At 47.6% G+C, this 22,231-nt stretch overlaps 1 protein-coding gene across 6 annotated transcripts in view; it reads left to right on the top strand.

Annotated features, from left to right (window-relative positions):
• Positions 1–2,166: 2,166 nt before the first annotated feature.
• SLC24A1 (solute carrier family 24 member 1) overlaps positions 2,167–22,231 on the top strand; it is a 31,805-nt gene continuing 11,740 nt past the window's right edge. For 3 of the 6 annotated variants that reach the window (XM_060005749.1, XM_060005748.1, XM_060005747.1), the window contains exons 1-4: positions 2,170–4,047; positions 15,244–15,297; positions 16,961–17,069; positions 21,279–21,365. In XM_060005749.1, coding sequence (XP_059861732.1) covers positions 2,170–4,047; positions 15,244–15,297; positions 16,961–17,069; positions 21,279–21,365 — 2,128 coding nt within the window. Of the gene's footprint in view, positions 4,048–15,243; positions 15,298–16,960; positions 17,070–21,278; positions 21,366–22,231 lie in introns of all 6 variants that reach the window. The other 3 variants (XM_060005752.1, XM_060005750.1, XM_060005751.1) reach the window with 3 other exon arrangements.

The raw sequence follows: 22,231 nt of genomic DNA, 5'->3' as shown, positions 1-22,231 counted from the left end.
GCCTCAGGCACTTTCTCTTGGTTCCCAACAGAGTGCCTTCAGAATCTTTCCAAATCTTTCCGGAAACTGTGGATCATCTCTCATTCTCAGAGCTTAGAAATTAGTTTGAGAAGTTCCCCCAGTTTCCCCCTTGAATGGAGGGGCCCACAGAGAATCCATCTGTCTTTGGGGGAAGGTCTACTCTCTCAGGCTCTGGCAGAGACAGTGGGACCCAGAACTTGTACAATGCCCTGATAAGCTTCTTAGAGGCGGGGATTAGCAGGGATTGGATATCCTTCCCCTGAGATGCCCTTCATACCTGACCCTGCCTTGAATTAGGATTCCATAGGGGAGCTGGGAGCAGGAGATGGGGTGTTCCCTGCTGTACAGCTTCAGACTCACTCTTTGAGACCCTGGATTCTGACAAGTTTCCAGAACTGAGAAGATACCCAGATGTCCAGGTTTGAAGGTAAATGATGTGATTAGGTAGGAGGGATCAGCTGGGGTGCCAGCTCAGCTCTGTTACATAACAGTGGCACACCAGAAAGAGATACTCTCCAAAGTTTCTTTTGGAGATTCAGAGTGTTGAGTATATGGCGAGGGTTAGATAGACAGGGAGATGGTGGAAAGACAATGATAGGAATCAAGGACAAAGAAGGAAATTCACTTATTCCATACTTATTTTGCTTTTTAAGACAATTGTATTTGCATTGCTAATTAGTGTGGTATGCTGGAAAGACTGGGACTTTAGAAAGCTCATCTGCACTGCTGCTCACTAGCTGTGTGATGTTGAGCAAGTCAAATGTCTCTGGACCTCAATTTCTTCATGTCTCAAATGGGGAGTTGCATTAAACAGTGTCAGTAATTCTTTCCACCTTTAATGACCTAAGATTCTATGGGTTATTCATCTAACTTGTAATATATTACTTCTTATGCAAAACTGATAATTTCTAGTTATTGTTTTGTAATAACCTGTGGACATTGATTAGAGATTTCATATTTAGTTGGACTGGGCTTCTCTGCCCTTCTTTATAAATTGAGAATTCTTTGAGGGCCTTAAATGTTTTTCCCTCCTGAGTCCTTATGTAAAACTAACCCCTACGGGGCATTGATTCTGTACAATGCTTTTCCCAGACCAGATGTGTTTTTACTCTCCTAACATTCCTGTGACATAGCTATTGTTATTACTATTTACATAGATGGGTATTGTTATTACTATTATTATTTCTATGAAATTAAATTTAAAATATTATACAATGCACAGGATAAAAAGGTTAAACAGTTAGACTGAATAATAGGATATACTGAAAAGTAAGTCTCCCTCTGATCCCTGACCATTAGTTTCCCTTTTCCAGATGTCCTTTTAGAGATAATCTTTGCATAATCAGTGCATATGTTATCATGCCCATTTTACAGATGAAGCACTGAGGTTCAGCCTGTCCGGGGTGACACAGCTAGTAAGCAGCAGATCTGGGAACCTAGCCTTTGACTCTATTCCCCATGTTCCTCCCATGACACCACACACTGTCTGGGAAGCTTCATGACGTTAAATTTTAAGCTTTGTCCTCTCTGAATGATGGTGGAATCATTTTAAAATCAGTCCAGTAAAAACACATAGAGCCTTGTACTGCTTTCCACAACTGCCCCTTTCTGTCTAAAGCTTAAAATCATATCTCCTTACTTCCCTTTTGCCTTGGATAAGGTGAGATTTGTGGCCTGGGACACCAGCTACAGATGACTGAGCTCCCAGCAACTCTGACTGGACCTGCAGAGTGTGGGCAGACCTCTTGCAAGCATCCCTAGGAGGGCTGGGTAGACCCAGCTCAGGAACCTGGGTTGCTGGCATGCCTATACAGCAAAGAGGACCCCAAGATGCTCTTTTTCCCATGAGGAGACATTGCCCCCTGGAGCAGGGGGCAGGGGTTGTTTTGTTCCAGCAGAAACAACTGCCTTTCACTACAAAGGCCCCTGTGTGAATAGTCACTCTTCCAGATGAGGATTTGGTGGATCCCAGCTCTCTTTTTAGGAGCAAATAACCTCTTCTTTTTTCTTCTTTCTAGGTTTGTGGTTACCCCCTGGCTGGGCTTCATGGAGAAATCTTCTCTGATTTCTAATCTAAATCCCAGAGCAGCCCCCATCTTTCAGTGGACAGAATGAGAGGCCTTCTGTAACCAGGCATAACTGGCCATCATGGGGAAATTGATCAGGATGGGAGTGCAGGAGAGGCGGTTACTCTGGCCAAAGCGGCTTCATTGGAGGCGCCTCCTCTTCCTATTGGGAATGCTGATCATGGGTTCCACCTACCAGTACCTGAGGAGCCCCCGGGGGCTCCCTTCACTGTGGGCAGCAGTCTCTTCCCAACACCCTGTAAAACTAGCCAGCCGGGACCTTTCCAACAATGAGATGATGATGGTGAGCAGTGACCCTCCAAAATCTAGCCCTGAGATGGAGGTTGAGACATGGGCACCCCAAGCCACAGTAGGCAGAGATGGAACAACACCTGGTGTAACAATGGAGAACACCCCCAGTATACCTAGAAGAATAGCCAACGTCATTCCAGCAACACCCAAGAGCAGCGACAGCCCAGCAGCAGCCCGCACAGAAAAAGTGAAGGAAGACACCCCAGCCACACCCAGTGGAGCACTGAATCACTACCCTCCAACTTCAGGCAGACCAGTGGTAAATAATTATACCCCAGCAACACGCAGGGGAGAAGTGAAGAGCTACCGCCCAACTCAAGCCAGGGGAAAGGTGAGGAAATACACCCCATCCCCACTTGGTAGGATGGTGAACAGTTACGCCCCATCCACATTCATGACAATGACCAGGAGCCATGGGATCACCCCCAGAGCAACAGTGAAAGACAGTGAAATTATGACAACCAACAAAATACTGGAGACCAACCCTTCCAAGAGAGTATTGGGGGAAACCACCCCAACTCCTCTCAAGGGAGTAACTGATAACGCCCTACCCTTCCTGATAAATGACTTAGAAACCGACATCTTGACTTCTCCAAGGAATGTGGCAGAAGAGAAGACCCTAACTACCACCAGAAGAGTGGACAATAATAGCTCAACCAACCACCGGGGGTTAGTGGGAAAAAACAGCCTGACAACACCCCAAGGAACAGTCCTGGAGCACACCGCAGCCACCTCTGATGGGCAGGTGGCAGTAAGCATCACGACAGAAACCAAAGCCTCTACTGCTGCGTGGAAGGCTAGGAATCCCTCGTCCAGAACCAGTGCACCGACCGTTGGAATATCCTCAGCCACCTTCTGGGGGCTGGTGAAGAACCCTTCACCAGCACCCACCACTCCAGCAACTCCCAGGGTCAGGGCAAGTCCGACCACTCAGGTCCATCACTGTGTGGTTGTGGAGCCAGTCCCAGTCTCGTCCACTGACCCCTCCCCCAGTCTGACAACAGCTGGGATGCCAGAGACTCCCAGTCCCTCAGTACTGCCTTCTGGGCAGCCAGACCTCCACCCCAAGGCAGAGTACCCCCGAGACCTGTTCAGTGTGAAGGAGCGGAGGCAGGGCTGGGTGGTCCTGCACATCTTTGGCATGCTGTATGTGTTTGTAGCCTTGGCCATCGTTTGTGACGAGTACTTTGTCCCAGCCCTGGGTGTCATCACAGACAAGCTGCAGATCTCTGAGGATGTGGCAGGTGCTACCTTCATGGCTGCTGGAGGCTCTGCCCCCGAGCTCTTCACCTCCCTCATCGGCATCTTCATCTCCCATAGCAATGTGGGCATCGGCACCATAGTGGGCTCTGCGGTGTTCAACATCCTCTTTGTCATTGGCACTTGTGCCCTCTTCTCCCGGGAGATCCTCAACCTCACCTGGTGGCCCTTGTTCCGTGACATCACCTTCTACATCCTTGACCTAATGATGCTCATCCTCTTCTTCCTGGATAGCCTCATTGTCTGGTGGGAGAGCCTGCTGCTTCTGCTGGCCTATGCCCTCTATGTGTTCACCATGAAGTGGAACAAACAGCTTGAGCTCTGGGTGAAGAAGCAGCTCAGCAGGAGGCCAGTGCCCAAGGTCATGGCCCTAGGGGACCTTAGCAAGGTAAGAACAGGTTGGCTCAGGCTTCTCTGCCCCCTTTTGGGCAAAAGGGGTGGGGGAAAGCCAGGGACTGAAGAATGGAAAGTGCTAGGTCAGACCTCAAGAGATGAGTGAGTGTTCTGGTTCCCTTGCAATGCATTCAATATTTATAGAGTCCTGTTCTCTGCCAGGCACTATGCTGGGGCTTTTGCAGGAGTGAACTTGGGTCAGCCCTTAATCGTCCTATAAAATGGTTATTATTTGGATCCCCCGTTGGCAAGGGAAGAAACTGAGGCCTAATGAAGTTAAACCACCTGTTCAAGGTCACACAGCAAATAGATGGTGGGGCCAGGATGAACCCGGGTTGTTCTGATTGGGTCTTCAGAAATGACATTTGAGCTGGGCTTTGGAGAATGTCCAAGGAGATATCAGGCAGGGAAAAATGATAAAATGGGCATGGTGTGTAGGGTTTATCTAGCACCCTCACTTTCATTTAATCCTGTTTATTCACATTCCAGGCCTGGAGGGGCTGGTAGTTTGGTTAGGATCTGAGAAGGAGGAGGCTTTTTGAGTTTTGTTTTGTTTTTAAAATATTGAAGATGGGAGCTCCACTCATCCACTGACAAGCCAGCCGTGAGTGCAGAGCCCTTTCTCTGTGCTGACTGGAGACTGAGAACTCCAACTCTGGGGCATTCTTCTGACCCCATAGTTCCTTTCCAAGAATTTCTCTGCCCCTGTGAGGGACCTTCCTGCTAAATTCATTGCATGATTCAATAATCTGGATAGTGAAATTTAATTGGGAAAGTGATCTCTAAAAATTCATCCCCAAGTATTTTGTTCCTTGAGACTCCAAAGTGAGGGTTCCCTAGGGAACGCAGACCCCCATTTCTCTCATGCTCCTAAAGGGTGAGTTTGGGCAAAAGTTGGTTCATAGCCTGCCTGTTTCAGATCTCAGGCCACTAGTGTGAGCAGAATTTTGCATGCAAAGAGTGGAAGGATTTAGCTGCTTAATCCAGTGCAGTTTTGATGAGTGGGCAGGATGGAGACCAAACTCAGCAACGTGTCTCAGAGATGTGTGATACAAGGAGATGAAATGTACTTCCTTTAGGACTTCTGAGGTATGTGTGGTGTTCAGAGCATAGAATTGAGAGTCAGGAAACCTGGGTTCTAATCCAGTTCTGCCTCTAACTATGTGACCTTGGACAGGTCCTTTCCCATCTCTGGCGGAAATGACAGAGTCCAACTAATCATGCAAATGTTCTGTGTAGCGGTAACATTCATTGATAATGTCTTGTGTCTAAATGAGTTCCGTTCTGTCAGGCCCAGCACAGCTGTTGTTTCTCTGATCTGGTCAGCCGACTTCCAATTAGTACATTTTTGCAGATGGCCCAAAAAGGAGAAATATCCTGCCCAGGGTTGGACAGCCAGAAGGTATCCTCACTGGAATGGGAACCCAGTATCCTAACTCCCCATTCGGTACTATTTCCCTCCAGATGACTGCTCTTAAGAAGCCAGAGGCTTAAAAAAGAAAGGGAGGCTCAGAGCATTACCTCATTTAATATGAGGAAACAGGGTCCTCCCTCCTCATGAAGTTCTCAGGGCAGGCTTTGCTGAGGGTGGCCATGAAGTCTGGTGCTATTCTCTGAGAAAGTATCTAATGCCTTGGTATACATTAGGCCAGCAGTTTTCAAAATTGGGACTTACCTGGTGGGCCAGTGGTTAAGACTTCACCTTCCGATGTAGGGGGTGCGGGTTTGATTCCTGGTCGGGGAGCTAAGATCCCACATGCCTCATGGCCAAAAGGCCAAAATGTAAAACAGAGGCAATATTGTACCAAATTCAATAAAGACTTTAAAAATGGTCCACATCAAAATGCCTCTTGACTTGCCTCCCAGTCCTTCATAGTAATTCTGTTTTTATTTAAACTCTGCAAATTCTCAATTTTCAATTTTGTCAGAACTAGACCATCAAAGCAAAGCTTGCCAAGCAAGTAAAGCATAATCATGATTTCAAAAGAGAATTTGTAACTTACTTAAAACATTCTTCAAGGCCTTTAGTAGCAGTTCTTTGCCAACCAGTGAGAGCAGTGCTGATTACAACTGTTCTTATCTATTTATTGAAACAGATCCAGTATGAATTTTTTTTTTTTTTTTTTTGCGGTGCGCGGGCCTCTCACTGCCGTGGCCTCTCCCATGGCAGAGCACAGGCTCCGGACGCGCAGGCTCAGCGACCATGGCTCACGGGCCCAGCCGCTCCGTGGCATGTGGGATCTTCCTGGACCGGGGCATGAACCTGTGTCCCCTGCATCGGCAGGCAGACTCTTAACCACTGTGCCACCAGGGAAGCCCCAGTATGAATTTTATTAACAGCATTATTAAAAAAAAAAAAAACAGGTTGAAATACTGGCTGTCCTTGAAAGTAAATTTATATTTATTTAAAATTGAAAACCTATAGTTAGGACTTTGCAGCACTAACAACTACCTTCTAAAAATTAGTCCAGATAATTAAAGTGTAGCTATTTTGAAGTGATTTTTAAAAACATCTGGATTTGGAGTTTCACCCCAGGTTTCTTAAAGCCAGAGAGAGCGGTAACTGCCTTTGCTTATATCATTCTGTCTGTGTTTGGCTGCCCCAAGACCTGTGATCTTGTTAGAGGGAGGTAAATTATCCTGTACTTCAGTGACAGACTGAGGCAAGCCATTCTGTTTGAATTCTTGAAGCAGTTCTCTGAAAATCCAGTCTTTGATCTAGTAAACTGTGTTGGTATTCATTTTTGTGATTTATGCAAGAATGTGTACTCACCTCTGCAAATTATCTTACTTTAACTATGAAACTTTATGAAAATGAACATGCCTTGCTTACTCACTCACTCATGCTGACCTATCAGTTCACACCTCTTCCCTGACTAATGGGTTCCTTCTTTGAGCTTCTCCTTGAGAAGGCAGGGGGTCAGGGAAACTGGGCTTATTCAGTCAGCCACACACCCAAAGGTAAGGAAGTAAGAGAGAAGTGCGGAAAGGCCAGAGCGAGTGATAGGGAGTCAAGGAGGAGGGTTGGGGAGAAATCAAAGCCACAAGTGCTCAGGAAGTTTAAGCAGGGGGAAGACAATTAGAGGGCAGTGGGAGCCAGCTCCTTCTTCGAGGGAAACAGGAACGGGAAAGACACTTGGGCCTCCCCCTTCCTCTGTTGGCAGCCTGGGGTGAGGTGTGGCCACTGTGTTAGGGTCATCATTGCCACTAAATGGGGGAAATAATCTTTATATCTCCCAAAGTGCTGAGCCCAACGTCTCATCCCTAAAGCAGAAGCTCCACAAGTATTTGGTGGTTTCCTCAGGGAACTCTTAACAGGTCAGGGTCTCCAGTTTATAGAGAAAAAGGAGTAGGGGAGGGAATCCATACTTGTGGGGGGCCTATGACATACGTACATTATCTCGACAATTTCTCATAAAACCCCTGCAGGAGGGGAGTTCCCTGGTTGCCTAGTGGTTAGGATTCTGGACTTTCACTGCTGTGGCCCAGGTTCAAGCCCTCATCGAGGAACTGAGATCCCCCAAGCCCTGCAGCGTGGCCAAAAAAGAAAAAAAAAAAAACAACCCTGCAAGAATAAATTGTTATTGCCATTTTGCAGATGAGGAGACTCTGAGGCTCGGAGAGGATAATTAACTCTGCCAAAGTTACGCAGCTAGTTGGTGGTCCTTATCACCAGTTTATGAATCCATTTATCTGGGTCTTAACCCAGTATCCATGGCTAACTATCCCTGTTATCCTGGGCAAGTCAGTGCTACTCCACAAACCTATATTATTAAGCACTTAAATGAAAAGCAGTGTGGGAAGTAAAAAGATCATGTCCCTTCCAGTAGAAGGGACAGACATAGACAAAAGTAACTGATAAAAGGAACACTGTGCAAAGTGCTACAAAGTCACTTTGCTTTTCTTCGAGGTCTCACGCTGCTCATCTGTAAAGCGAATGGGATGGACTAGTGTAGGGGTCGGCAGACTTTTACTGTAAAGGGCCAGACAGTAAATATTTTAGGCTCTGTAGGCCATATAGTCTCTATCCAACTACTCAACTCTGTTGTTGTTAGCTTGACAGCAGCCACAGACAATAAGTAAACGAATAGGAATACCCCTGTGGTGTTTTACTAAGCAACATAATCGCAGGTGTTCTCCTACCTGAACAATTTGGAGATGTAAGATCAACTGAGAATGATTCATTTTCTTATCAGATATTCACCCAACTGATTATCTGTGGAGTTTCTCAGCTGGAGGACCTTTCACTTTACTTTTTATTCTGCTCTGGTAATCTAGAACCAGGATAAAGTTTTTTTTTGTGAATGATTCTAATCAGAAATTACTTAAGAGTATTTTCAGAAAAAATAAATGTATCATTGAACCTAGACACATAGTAACTATTTTAGAGTCTTTCTTTTCACACTGGCTGGAAAAAAAAATTCAAAGCTAAAAATATTTCAGACAACATTGTCAAACTGACATGTATTGGTTTGAGGATGCCTTTTATGAACCCAATGAAGAAATGGTAAATTTTTTTTTGAGATATATTAATTAATTTATTTTTAATTTACTTATTTAATTTATTTATTTTTGGCTGCATTGGGTCTTCGTTGCTGCATGCGGGCTTTCTCTAGTTGTGGCTAGCGGGAGCTACTCTTCGTTGCCGTGCGCGGGCTTCTCATTTTGGTGGCTTCTCTAGGCACAGGCTCTAGGCACGTGGGCTTCAGTAGTTGTGGCTCATGGGCTCTAGAGCGCAGGCTCAGTAGTTGTGGTGCACGGGCTTAGTTGTTCTGCAGCATGTGGGATCTTCCCAGACCGGGGCTTGAACCCATGTCCCCTGCATTGGCAGGTGGATTCTTAACCACTGTGCCACCAGGGAAGCCCAGAAATGGTAAGTGTTTGCATAGTTATCGACACAGTCTAACTTAGCTTGCTCTGAAACTTTTTTACCTGGTTTTAAAGCTCTCGGTGTTATTTGTTCTGGCCCCAAATGATAAATATTTGACCTTCCTTGACCATGTATAGTTGCAGAAAGCCAAAGTTGAGGCTCTAGCCTGGCCAAAAAGCCTTATTTGTATTTGAAGGATGATGGGACCTTCTTTATAGAGAGAGCTACAAGCTTAGCTAGAAATAACTGGCCAGCTGCATGAGATGCTGATTGGCAAGACAGCCCTGTGGGGCACCAGTGGTGAAAAGGGATGCAAGGTGGGGAATGAGACTGGTCCGGGCTCCTTTGGAAACCCCATATCCACATTCAGCCCCCAGGAATACTTCAGAATGTGAAACTCCAGGAGGAAGTCTGCCACTCTTTCTTAAGTGCATTGCAGGCTATTTTCTTCTTGGCAGGGTTTTTTCTTAAACCAACCAGCAGAAACCCCAAGCAGACAAACCTGGTGCCTCCTTAGGAACCAGTCATCCCTTTCCTGTCGGTTAACATTTACTCCAGTGACCTGTACTGCTAGACAACCAGCTGTCTGCTGTGGAGACAGGGGTGCTGGACAGGAAGCAGCCACCAGGGCCCTTCCTGCCTCTGTGGGCCTGACCTTACTAGCCTGCAGGGAATCCACTTTGCTCCCAAAGAACTCATCCTAGCTAGGCTGAGGGGTTCCCTCCTTTAATTTTTTTTTTTTTTTTTTTTTTGCCGTACCACGCAGCTTGTGGGATCTTAGTTCCCTGACCAGGGATCAACCCGGGCCCTCGGCAGTGAGAGTGTGGAGTCCAGGGAATTACCTAACTTCTTAAATAATAGTCAGCTTCCCTCCAGTTGTCAGGAAAATATGGTAAGAATCAAATTCTCAGTGTAAAGGCTTCTTTTCTTCATAAAATTTTCTTAAGCTTTCAGCATTCATCTGCTTGTGGGTGCTAGCAGATGACAAAATGAATGCATAAGAAACAAACAAATATTAACAGAAAAACTCAAACATCTGGTCATGCCTGGCAGAATAGCGTGTTGTTTCCATGGATGTGTGTATGCTTCTAAGAGATTTTACGTATTCTGTTACTCCTACAACAGAGTAATCTTTTTTCCTAGTGTATGTGATGAGATTAAATATGAAATTAGATATTCATGGTGTTCTACAAATAACAGCATGATTTCTAGGTGCTCTGCTACCTGAATAAATTGGAAATATAAAACTAACAGAAAATGTTTTAGTGTGGGGGAGTGGGCATATGGATGATAAACAAGTAAAATAACGTATTTCTGAGTATGAAAAGTGCTGTGAAAGAAATAGTGTATGTGATGGAGAGTGACTGTAGGTAGTGGGCCCCCTTTAGCGAGGAAGAGCAGGGGAGTCCTCCTGGAGGAGGAGAAGTTCAAGTAGACAGTCCAAGTAGAGTTCCATGAGAATTCTTCTGGAATTCTTCCCCATGCTCCATAGGGGAAGAAGAGGAAACAGCATTTGCAAAGGCTCAGAGCAGGGAAAGACCTTGGTGCACTAGAAGAAAGAACTGGAGGCCAGTATAGTGAGTAAGGGGAGAGTGGTACAGGATAACACTAGAGACGGGGATGAGAGCTGCTTCATCAGGGCCTTGTGGATTAGATACGGAGTTTGGATTTTATTTGAAGTTCAATGGGAAATGATGTAATGAGGAGTCATAGTTAAAAGGTCACTCCCTAACTGCTATGTACAAAATGAATGGTAGGTGTGCAAGGGTGGAAGTAGGGAGTCCAGTTAGGAGGCTGTTGTGGGCATCCAGCGCGCGCGCGTGTGTTTGTGTGTGTGTGTGTTTGTATCTTTGAGAGATATTTTGAAGACAGAATCGTCTGGATTTGGTGATGGTGTGGATGTGGAGGGTGAGTGGAAGTCAAGGTTTTTCGCTTGAGCAGCAGGGTGGATGGTGGCGCCACCTAGTGAGAAAAGGAAGACTACAGGAAGAACAGGTTTAGGAAGACTCAAAAGTTCCCGCTCTGGAATGGTGAGTTTGAGTGTTTATGTCACCTCCAAGTGGATATGTCTATGAGACAGTTGCACAAATGGGCTTAAAGCTTATGAACAAGGTCAGGGCTGGAAATAGAGATTTGTGAATCGCCAACAAATGTATGGTTATTAAAATCAAGGACCAGCTGATGCTACTTTGAAAGAGAGAGAGAGATTAGGATTAAGCCCCAAAGAACTCTGATGTTCATTCATTTGGCAAACATTTATGGAATCTCTTTGTATGAAACCTGTGTAGGGTCTGGGGATACAGTGAGAAATAAGGCAGCACTCAAGGGGCTCAACCTAGCAGAGGAGCAGGAGTTGATCCAGGTTTTGTGGGGTCTGACACTCTTTAAGAAAAGGAATATAAAACTATTGCTACAAAATTAATTATGAGGCCTCAGAAAGTGTTTGTGAGAGGAGAGATGGGCCCTGAAGTTTAAGCTTCATCAGCTCTGTGGTAAATCCCCCTTAGTGGGGAAGACAGAAAAATAAAAGTAATATTTACCATATCATGTGTAATGCTATAGGTAAGTGCTGAGGGATTTAGCACTGCCGAGAGTGGACATCTCAACAAAAGTCAGGGAAGGCTTCCTAAGGGAGGTGATTCTTAGCTGAATCTTGAAGGACAAGCAGGGGTTGGCTGACTGAAGAAGGGATAGGAGTCTCCTAGGCATGTATAAAGGCCAGGGGAATGAGAGAGGGTGATGAGACTATAGCTGCACTGTCCAGTATGGGAGCCACTAGCTACATGTAGCTACTGAGCTCTTGAAATGGGGCTAGTCTGAATTGAGATGTGCTGTAAGTATGAAATATACATTGGGTATATTAATATGAGAAAAAAGGTAAAATAGCTCATTGATATTTTTATATTAATTACATGTTGAATTATAATTCTGATATATTGGGTTAAATAAAGTACATTATTAAAATTAATTTCACCTGTTTCTTTTACTGTTTAAAAATGTGGCTACTAAAAAAATTAAAATTGCATGTGTGGCTTGCGTTCTATTGCTATTGGACAGCACTGAACTGGAGGTAAGCAGGAGGGTGGAATATGCTCAGCTAAGGAGTGTGGACTCCTTCCTGAGGACACTGAGCCCCCAGGGTGCAGGGGAGGGACATGATGTGCTTTGCTCAGAAAATCACTCTGGCTAATGAGTGAATGAGGAACCAGAAGAGGAGCAGTCCAGGAGTCAGGAGGCTGTTGCAGCATTGTAGGCAGAATAGAGACATGAGGCCGAATTTGAGGACTTTCAGGAACTAGATCTGACAGTTGGTTGTAGATGAGCTGTGAGGAAGCGAGGAGGAATTTGGGCAGACTTTTGGGTTTCCAGCCTAGACAGGTGAGTGGATCAGGGTGCTAGACTGTATTCAATGAAGGTAGGACTCAACCAGGCATTCAGTAAATATTTGTTGAATGAATGTTTCAAAAAACACGCAGACCAGAATGTGCAGTTCAGGAACTGTGTCATGGGTGGTCTAGAAAGGGAGAGGTCAATGATTAACTGCTACATCAGTGGGAGATAGGAATTGGAGGTCAGGAGGACAAGCCCCCGAAGGGTCGCCTTGTTCACCGGCACAGGTTCCCGTGAACGGCTGGCTGCAAGGGATACTGTTGCTCATCCTCATCAAGATGCATCACAGGTGTTGGGGGTTTGGCTGGCATGAAGACATCTTCTTTGGTTTCCTCAGCCCTCTGGTTAATTTTCATGAGGAGAGGGAGAAGGTGGGGATGATGGGGCTGAAGAAAAAGGAGGATGATTGGTGTAGTGTGAGAGGTGGATGTGGGAATGTGTTTGTAATAAGGGCATACTCTGAAAGCACCTACTTGCTGGTACCGCTACCCATCAGTCACACTCAAATGTAGACAAACATTTATATCCATTTACCTGAAATGTCAATAATATGAAACAGAGCCACTAGGAAATATAAATTTGACTTCATTTCCTTATTTATGCTTGGGAAAAAAATGTGATTTAGTAAAAACAACAAAAACAATCCTCTGAATAGAGATTAGGAGGTCGGGGGTTCTTTCACTATTGTTGTGAGTGTGGGCAAGTCACAGAATCTTTTCTGCATCTCAGTTTTGTCATCTGCCAAAATAGCAATAATAATACTAGCCTTGTCTGTTTCATAGAATTAATAATATGGAATGAGAAAATGCATGTGAAGGGCTTCAGAAAGTTAGAAGCGCATACTGAGGGTAGAAGATGTTGATATGTGCAATGAACAGTGAACCCGTAGAGAAGTATTTTGACTTAAATAAATCTGAATGGAAGAGAAATCATTAGGCATGTGCTTCGTGGGGCAAAAGTCAGTCTCTCCTGCCCTTTTGTGGACAGAACCAGCCATCCCAAAGGGTAGCCTGGCCTTTTGTATTTCTAAGAACTCATTGGGTGAGAGTTGGATGTGATAAATAGTGAGGTGGCTGGGCCAGTGGGGTTTGGTGCTGTAGCCTCCAATATCCCAGAATTGTGAAAGAGGGGATTTGTTCAGAAAATCCACAGTGCCCCCTTCATATTCAGATTGGTTATTTCTGCTTTGGTTCATTCATTTGTATGTTCGTCCATTTGTTCATTCATTCAACAATGTGTATCCAAGCATTCAAACCTCTCCCATCCTTCAAAGATTATCCAAACTTCACCTACTTTCAGAAGGCTTCCGTGTCCATCCCAGCACAGCACCTTAATCTGTGCCTCTCATTTCTTCAGGCACATTCTGCTTTGTCATGTGTTCATGTTATCATTGGTCTCAATTCCTTTCTGTAAGTAGAATCCATGCCTTAAACATCTTTGTATCCCTACAGCACTAGCACAGTGCCCGGTAAACAGCAGGTACTCAGAAATTAAGAACTGAATGAGTGAACAAATTGGGCGGATGGATGGGTGGGTGGCCCTGAATCAGGCAGTATTCTCTGTATTTTCTGATCAGGCAGAGATGGGAGTGTAGCAAGTCCAGTTCTACTTCTGGCCATGGAGGTTGGTGAGGTGGGCGAGGCAGTGGAAGGTGAAGACAATTACTGGGGGCAGCCATTGGTGACTCTGCTGCCTGAAGATGGCGCTAGAGGTCACTTGGCATATCTACTCGTTGAGCTCTCCTTAACCGAGCATCTGCTGTGTACAAGACACTATGCCACAGGTTAGGGGAACAGAGATAACTATATCGTAGTTCAAAAAGACATGAAGTCTAGCTGGGTAGACAACTAATACGTGTGAACAACGATGATTTCTTTAGAAGTTCGGATGGTGTTACGAGATAGTAAATGCAAAGTGGCAAGCTAGTGCTTCAGAGAGTAAATACTGTGGGCATAATGATTCTTCATCTCGGGTCTTCTAGGTCTGTCCCCTTCCCCAGCTGGCTGCCCTACAGCTTCCCCAGGACACTAGCAAGCACTTATTCGATTATAGAGCCAGATTTTTGGTATCACAAAATGTGTCCACTGTTGTTATACAGCTTTTGAGGAGAGAGGTATTGTCGAGAGCTGGAGTGAGGGCTGGGGTGGGGGTGAAAGGGGCCATTTGGGAAAGCTTTATGTAAGAATTCACCCTGATTTTTCTGAAAAATTGTTAGGCATAGAGGAATGGAGAAGGCATTTTAGGCAGAGGGCAAAGGCATGAACAAGGGACTAGGAATTGGAATTGGTTAGGTATATGCAGGAGACTGTTCATTCATTCATTCATTCAACCAATGTTTTCTGAACCCTTGCTAAGTGCCAGGCAGTGTTCTCATGCTTTACATACAAGCATGTGTCATGGATGAAATAGTCTGCCTTCAAGATTCTAGTGGGACAGTCAATTTACTTGGGTTTGCCAACATACAAATAACATACAATAGATTGGGGAAAGTGCTATGAAGGAAAAGGAGTCAATAAGAGAGAATTAGCTGGGCACCTTAGCTTCCCAGAGGAAGGTGACATGTAAGTGGAGACCTGAAACGTGGGGAGTGGAGGAAAGAGGGTTCCAAACAGAGGAGGAGGGACCGTGTGCTGAGGGTTTCGAGGTGGGTAAAGAGGATGGTGCATTTGAGAGACTGAAAGACAGCTGTAGCTGGTGTTACTGGACCTCAGTGAGTGGACACATTTGACTGGGAATACTGCATGCAGGCTGAAGCCAGATTGTGGAAGGCCAGGCTGGGGGTGGTGGACATGTTAAAACATTTTCTGAGGCCAGATTATCTCTGGGTGTGTTTCTGTGTTCCCACATGAGGGCTGCCTGGATAGAGAGGGAAGTAGGGAGGAAGGGTGAGGGTCTCTCTGAACATCTTGTGATTCCTGTCCCTATTTGCAGCTGGGCGGTGGGACAGTTGTGGTGGATGAGCAGCAGGATAACAAGAAGCTGAAGGTGGGTGCTGTGTGGAGTCTGCCCAGTGGGGATACTGCAGGGTTTCAGAGGACAACCACAGACCCAGGGCGCTGTGGCCCTGATTCTGGGGATACTGGGCTGGGCTCAGACCTGGGAAGCTCCTGGGAACGCTGCCAGGGTGAGCCAGGGAAGGAGCCAGAGGGACTGTCACCTCCAGGTGGCCTTGGAGGAGGTGCTAGCTTGGGAGCTAAGTCCAGAATGTCACTGCTCACTGCCTGTGTGAGCTTGGTCCTCAGATTCTGCATCAGTAGAATGACTGGGCTAGATGAACTCAAGTCCCATTTTGTAGACCCAACACTCTATGATTGATCTAAAAGCCTAATTACCTGCGGCTTTGGAATGCCCCAGAACTAAGAGAAACATACGAGGGGTGGGGCAGGGGGATCTGAGATTTCTGAAAAACTGTGTCTTAGCTGTCTTTGCCCTGTGGGCATTTGGGAAGAAGTGGGGACCTTAGAGAGAAGATGCCAGGGTCTGCATGAAACCTCCCGCATCCTATGAAAATCTGTAGGCCTGTTGTGAAGTATTGTGTTACCATAGCCACTAGATGGCAGAAGAGTTCAGATCCAGAGGGTTGGTTGGTAGGGAGGGAGGGACCAAGCAAGCAGTTTGTCTGACTTTGGATGTTCCCTTGTTAAGTCAGATGATGTTTCTATGTGTGTCGCTATCGTAATTAAAAAAAAAAAAATTCAGCTAAGTTTAAAAATCAAATCAGCTTTATTCAACAATTCATGAATTGGCCGGCATCCCATCTAGCAAATAGAAAGGAGTTCCAGGTTGTTTCAGGCAAGGTCACCTTCCTTTGGGGGACAGCAGGGGTCTGTCGGGTAGATTACCTCACTAGTGTGCTAACCAGTTAATTCCAAACTGACTGGTTAAGAGTCTGTTCCCGGGAGGGGCTGAAACTGCAGTTAGGTATTTTATGTTTCGGTTTGGTGATGTGGGCAGAGTACAAGTGACTCCATTTTGGACCTGTTGTCTCTTTTTTAGCACTGTGAATGAATGTGTGTCACATCCGTGTGTCTGCACATACAGATGTGTGTATGTGTGTGCCCGTGAAGGTCTCTTGAGCATGTGGGTAGAAAAGAAAGGGCTGGAATCAGAAGACCTGGGTGCTAGTCTTGACTCCTTCATTTACGACCTTGGATAAGCCACCCAGCCTTGTTGAGTTTTCATTTCTTTTTCTGTAGGTGGGGATCAAAGCCTTGCTTATGTCTGGGGGTGGGGCAGAGATAAAGCACCATGATGCTCTTTGTGGACTGTAAGGGGCTGTGCCCATGCACCGTGGGGCTGTCTGTGAGGTGTATGGGTGAGAGTGTTTCTTTGAGGATGTACTCGCAGGGATGGACAAACCCTCGGTAATGTGGTGTCTTTAATACACGTTGTCTGCTCCCTGTCAAAGAGCTTGGGGAATGACTTGGTATGTGGAATTAGCCAGTCATGGAAGAGTTGAGGGGAGGCTGAGAAAGAAAGCACTGTAACTGTCCTGTTGAGGTGAAGGAAGACGGGGTGCCAGGATAAGGCTCCTGTGCTTCTGGCCTGATCTTTATAGGAGGGAGGAGGGTTAGTGAGGCCCCCGTGCGGCTCCTCCCCCGGCTCGGGCAGAGGCCCACTGAGGCCTGTGCCGCTCTCTCCTGCTTAGCTCGCGTCCATGCTGACCCAAGGGAGCAGCTTGGCCTCTCTGCACAACAGCACCATCCGCAGCACCATCTACCAGCTCATTTTCCGCAGCCTGGACACTCTGGGGGAAGGTAAGCAAGGTCTGCCCAGACCTGCGTGGTCTCCCTGTCCACTCCTTCCCTCCTGCAGCTGAACAAGAACTGGGACTTGCAAAACTGAGAGGCAGCACGTGGAGTGAGGGTGGGAGTGGGAAGAGAGTTAGCAGAAGAGAGAGGGTGGTAGAGGCAGGCAGTCTGGGAAGACCCACCAGGAGAGGGCCCGGAGGAGCTAAGGTCCTTAGGTATCCACATCCCACTACCTCCCTGTCTCCGTGTCCCTCCTGTAAAATGAAAGGGTTCATCTGCCGTGAGTGAGGCCATGAGTGTCATGTGCCATGCACTGGTCTATGTTGGGGCTGCCCTCCGTGACTTTCCTGCAGAGCCCACCCCCATGCGTCAGCCCCAGTGTCCCACAGAGTCTCCAGCAAGATAGTGTGGCCAGGGCTGCTTCTGGGGGCATCACCTGCGGGGCCCCACAGCTGGAAGCTCTGGATGGTGCCTCCCTTTGCTCTGTATTCAGCTCCAGAGTCCTAGGAAGCCTGCTGACCCCTCCCCAAGCCAGGTATCCCAAAGGACACCCTGGGGGCCACCAGGTGAGGGTCCAAAGTGTAGTGGGAGCTGATGCCCAAGTTGACAAATGATGGAGGCAGCTGAGATCCTCACCACCCACTTTACGGAGACCTGCCTTCTGCCCCGCTTCCCCAGAGAGCTACCTCCAACAGGCTTCGCAGGCCCCTAAAGGGCATCCTCAGGTACGCTTCTCTTCTCCTTGGGCACCTCTGTCTCTGGGACACTGCTGCAGAACTGGAGCGCCAGCATGAGGCCCATCAAGGAAAGGTTGGCCTTTGGGCGGAAGCCAGGGAGTTGGAGTGCAGCTGGGCAGGAGGCTGAGGACTGAGCCGAATATGACACCAGAGACTGATCCATGAGCCCCAGGGACAAATTTTAGGGACCTCAGAATTTCTCAGGCCCTGAAGCATCTTCTTCACATATGATACTGGGTTGTTGGTTGTTTAAAACAAGCATATGGTCAAAGACGAGGTGATCAAACCTTCCCTAGAAAATCCTCACGAGGAGCTTCCGCAGACATTGGGAGAGGCCACCCCCCTGTCAGCTCCAGAAAAACAGTACCCCTGGGGTTTCAAGAGTGGAGTCTGCAGCACTGGACAGCCTGTGGGTGATCAGTGCTGGGGGCGTATCTGGCCTGGGCACAGTGAAGGAAGCTGTATCCCTGGGTTAGGCCTGGCCCTCCTCGTGGAATCACTGACTCAGCAAAGTCTTAGAGATAAAGACCTTCTCCTGGATGGGACTGCAGGGCCCCCTGCCTGGGCCACTTCCATGAGCAGCAGCCATCTGCTGGCTTGTCCTAACAGGATTATGTGATGTCCAGGCCATGTCCAGGCCAGGCTGAGGTCAGAGGAGATTGATACTAAGGAGATGATCCGGCCGCACTGAGAGTTGAGAGGCCATGTGAGGAAACAAGTGCTGGGGGAGCCAGTGGCAATTATCCCCAGGAAGACAAGCATGCTTGGTACCCTGTGTGGGTGTGCGATGGGTATGGAATGGCCCTCCCAGGGAATGATTGCTTATGTGCCTGGGATGCAGTCCCGCTCAGAGAAGCTGGCCCTGATCCTGCACCCTGAGATTCCATCCAGGAAGGGCTGGATCAGGCAGGGCTGGGATGAAGGCCTTTGTTCCCAACACTTTGCAGATACATGTTTGTGTTTCCGTATGCTCTTTCCAGATGGCTATCCAGATGTTTCCACCCTTTCCAAGCAATGAACTCTCTCCACAGAGCTGATCCATGGTCTGAACTCTTACCCTGGGTAGGGGCTTTACCTCTCCAGAATCCCATGCTTCTTCTGTTGATTTCACTCACACATGTGTGTGTGTATATGAGAGAGACAAAGAAAGAGACAGAGATAGAAACAAACAGAGAGAGGCCCTTCAGCGGACCTGCTTTCCTCGGTGGCATGGGAAATGAGAGGTTAGGGCGTGTGATGAGGAAGGAGAAGGAAAGAGGGGAACTTGGTTTTCTTGCCAGCTCCTCCAGCCAACAGTCAGCAGGTATTCTCAGCACCAGGACTGGAACCAGGGGAGCCCTTCAAAAAGCTATGCGTTGTTCAACAGAAGACTGCAGTGCTTGATCAGTGCCAAGGGGGCACTGGAGCAGTCTGCATGAGGTAGGCAGTGGAGTGCCCACCACCTGACATCTCAGTTCTGACGGGACCCGCTGAGCAGGCCCACCAGGACACTTCGAGGGACCACACTTGCCAGAGTGATGGCTCTGCAGGATGGAGCCTGTTGCCAGAGGCAGCTGCAGCTCAACCAGCCTGATTGTTTAGGAGACAGGTTGAGAGAAGGAAACTCCAGACCTGCTTTTGTGTCCTGCCCATCCTGGACCCAGGCAGAGTTTGATTCCCAAACCTTCACAGTTTGTCTGTATTATGGACTAGGGGATCTTCAGGGTCCCTTCTAACTCAAACCCTCTGGAATGCTGGGCCTCAGCAGTGCAGAGTTGCTTCCTGGGTAGAACAGCTGCTCTCAACTACTATCGTCAACTCATCATTGTCGTCATAGCTAAAACTTACGTAGTATTTTCTAGGTGCCAGGCACTGGCTTAAGCACATTCATATATAAATTCATTTATTCCTTCAACAACTCTGTAAGATTTTTTTTTTTTTTTTTTTGGGCTGCATTGGGTCTTCCTTGCTACGCGTGGGCTTTCTCTAGTTGCGGTGAGCGGGGGCTACTCTTCATTGTGGTGCGCGGGCTTCTCATTGCGGTGGCTTCTCTTGTTGCGGAGCACGGGCTCTAGGCATGTGGGCTTCAGTAGTTGCAGCACACGGGCTCGGTAGTTGTGGCTCACGGGTTCTAGAGCGCAGCCTCAGTAGTTGTGGCACATGGGCTTAGTTGCTCCGCGGCACGTGGGATCTTCCCGGACCAGGGCTCGAACCCGTGTCCCCTGCATTGGCAGGCAGATCCTTAACCACTGTGCCACCAGGGAAGTCACTCCGTAAGATTTTGTAGGTGAAGAATCTGAGGTACAGAGGGTCACCCAGCTGGATCCAAAGCTAGCAAGTGGCAGAACTAGGATTCAAACCGAGGCATCTAGCTCCAGAATCCATGCTAACTTAGCAATATTTAATTGCAGCAGTTAAAGTATTTATTTATTTTGTCTCATGGACTCCCACATCAGTGCTCTATCATATTACTGCCTTTTTAGAGAGGGGACACTGAGGCGTAGAGAGGGTACACAGGCTTCCCAAGGTCACCCAGCACTCACAGGGCAGAGCCAGCCTGGAACCCAGAATAGACCCCATGGCTCCACTTTGCTCTTACCCTTACGGACTGCACAGCTGTGAGGAGGACGCTCGTGAGCTCCTGCACTTCAATCTCTGTGCCTCTCAGCTTGAAATTACACATGTACAGCACTTTGCTTGTTGCCTGGAACATAGTCATATTGAAAGAGAGTTGACTTCCCCATTTCTCTTTTCTGGAAATCAGGGCAGCACTATTCTGTGCACGATGCTCTGTGGACTGCCAGCAAGGCACAGAGTGTATACAGGGATCTGGAAGGAGACTCTGCTTGGGCTGCAGGTGTCTGGAGTCCAAAGGAGAGTGGCAGGGAACTTGGTGAGCAGCTATTTCCCCTTTCCCACTGGAGAGGGGAGGCTCATGAACATGGCCACCAGTAGTTCCCCTGGAGCCATAGCAAAGCTTCTAGTAAATTCATAGAAATTAAGCTGCAAAGGACCTTACAGACAATCTAGTCCAAAGATGGCAAAAATATCTCCCTGCCATTATTTCTTCATTCCCTGCCCATTGCAGATATCACCAATGAATCATGGTACTCTCCTACCAAGCTTGGACCAGAATTCTCAATTCAGCACTCAAGCAGCCGTCACTTGAGTTCATAAAGGAAATGAATCCTATTTGTTGCCCCCAAATAAAGTAAACCATGTCATTTTATCGGAAGTAGGCCTAGAGAGGGGAAGTGACTAGCCTAAGTGGCCAACCTAAGGTCATAGCCAGTTAGTGACAATGTAGGGAATTTAAGGCAGAAGTTTGGGAATTGGGCACCATGAACAAGCCTAGGAGGACCAGAGTCCAGATGTTGCAACTTCCAGGCCAGCCTCTTTCCACCTACTTCAGCTGCTCTGTCAGCTGACCAACCTAACTGAATGGTGTAGCAGGGATACTGTGGTCTTGGATAAGATGTGTTTCCTTTCTCATTCACAGCCCGGCCCTCCAAGGACAAGGAGGAGGAGAGCTTGAATCAGGAGGCCAAAGCCAAGCCTCAGGCCAAAGCAGAGAGCAAACCAGAAGGTGAGAGGATGGTGAGACCAGTGGGTTTTCTCCTGCCACCTTCCTCCCTCCTGTCAGCCAGGGACTGGGCGGCCTCCTGGTCTCTCTGAGCCAGTCAGCTGGAGTGATGAGCTGGTGCTCCCCTCCTCCCTGCTGCACTCCGGCCTCCTCCTTCCAGGGTGCTCCCCTTCTGGCGTGGCTGCAGGCCCGGGGGTGGCCCTGTACAGCTCCCTCCACACTCTCCTCACATGGGGTAGGCAAGGCCTGGCAGGGGTTATTGAACTTCTATTTCTTTTTTGCTAAATCTTGTCCCAAATGAGATTCTATTGGACTCTATTTCTTCTTCCTGTCACTTCTACACAGTGCTGCTAGGGAATTGGTCTGAGACCAGTAACCCCAGTGAGGGAGGGCCATCGGGGGTCTGATGATGAAAACATCCAGCATCCGTGTGGCAGCTGGGACACGGTAGTGAGACAGCTACTGCCCAGTGGGCTCTGCACAGCACACCAGGCCTGCCTGATCCACCCAGCAGCTTCGGAGGGAGGGAGGTAGAGCAGCAGTCATTGTTCCCATTCTATAGACAAGGAAACTGAGGCTCAGAGAGGTGAAGTGACTTGCCCAAAGATATATAGCCAAGAAGTGAGAAAGCCTGTACCTAAACCTAGACCTCCAGACTTTCCAGTTCTCCCTCTCCTGCAGTCCTACTCCAAGACTCCCTAGCTGCTGCCTTTGAAATCATCAGGCTCCTCTCATGCAGTTGGTAGGGGGAAGGGTCAGGTGCTGAGAGCTGGGGCTTTGCCCTCTCTTTTAAGCTGTTCACAGTATCCTTGGCTACATTGCCAGGATGGAAATGTCTGAATACAGGGAGAGCAAGGAGAGCCACTTCC

This window comes from Delphinus delphis, chromosome 2 (genome assembly GCF_949987515.2).
Source record: "Delphinus delphis chromosome 2, mDelDel1.2, whole genome shotgun sequence".
NCBI lineage: Eukaryota > Metazoa > Chordata > Mammalia > Artiodactyla > Delphinidae > Delphinus > Delphinus delphis.
The sequence above is the reverse complement of the archived record's forward strand: the minus strand, read 5'-3'. Positions and strand labels throughout refer to the sequence as shown.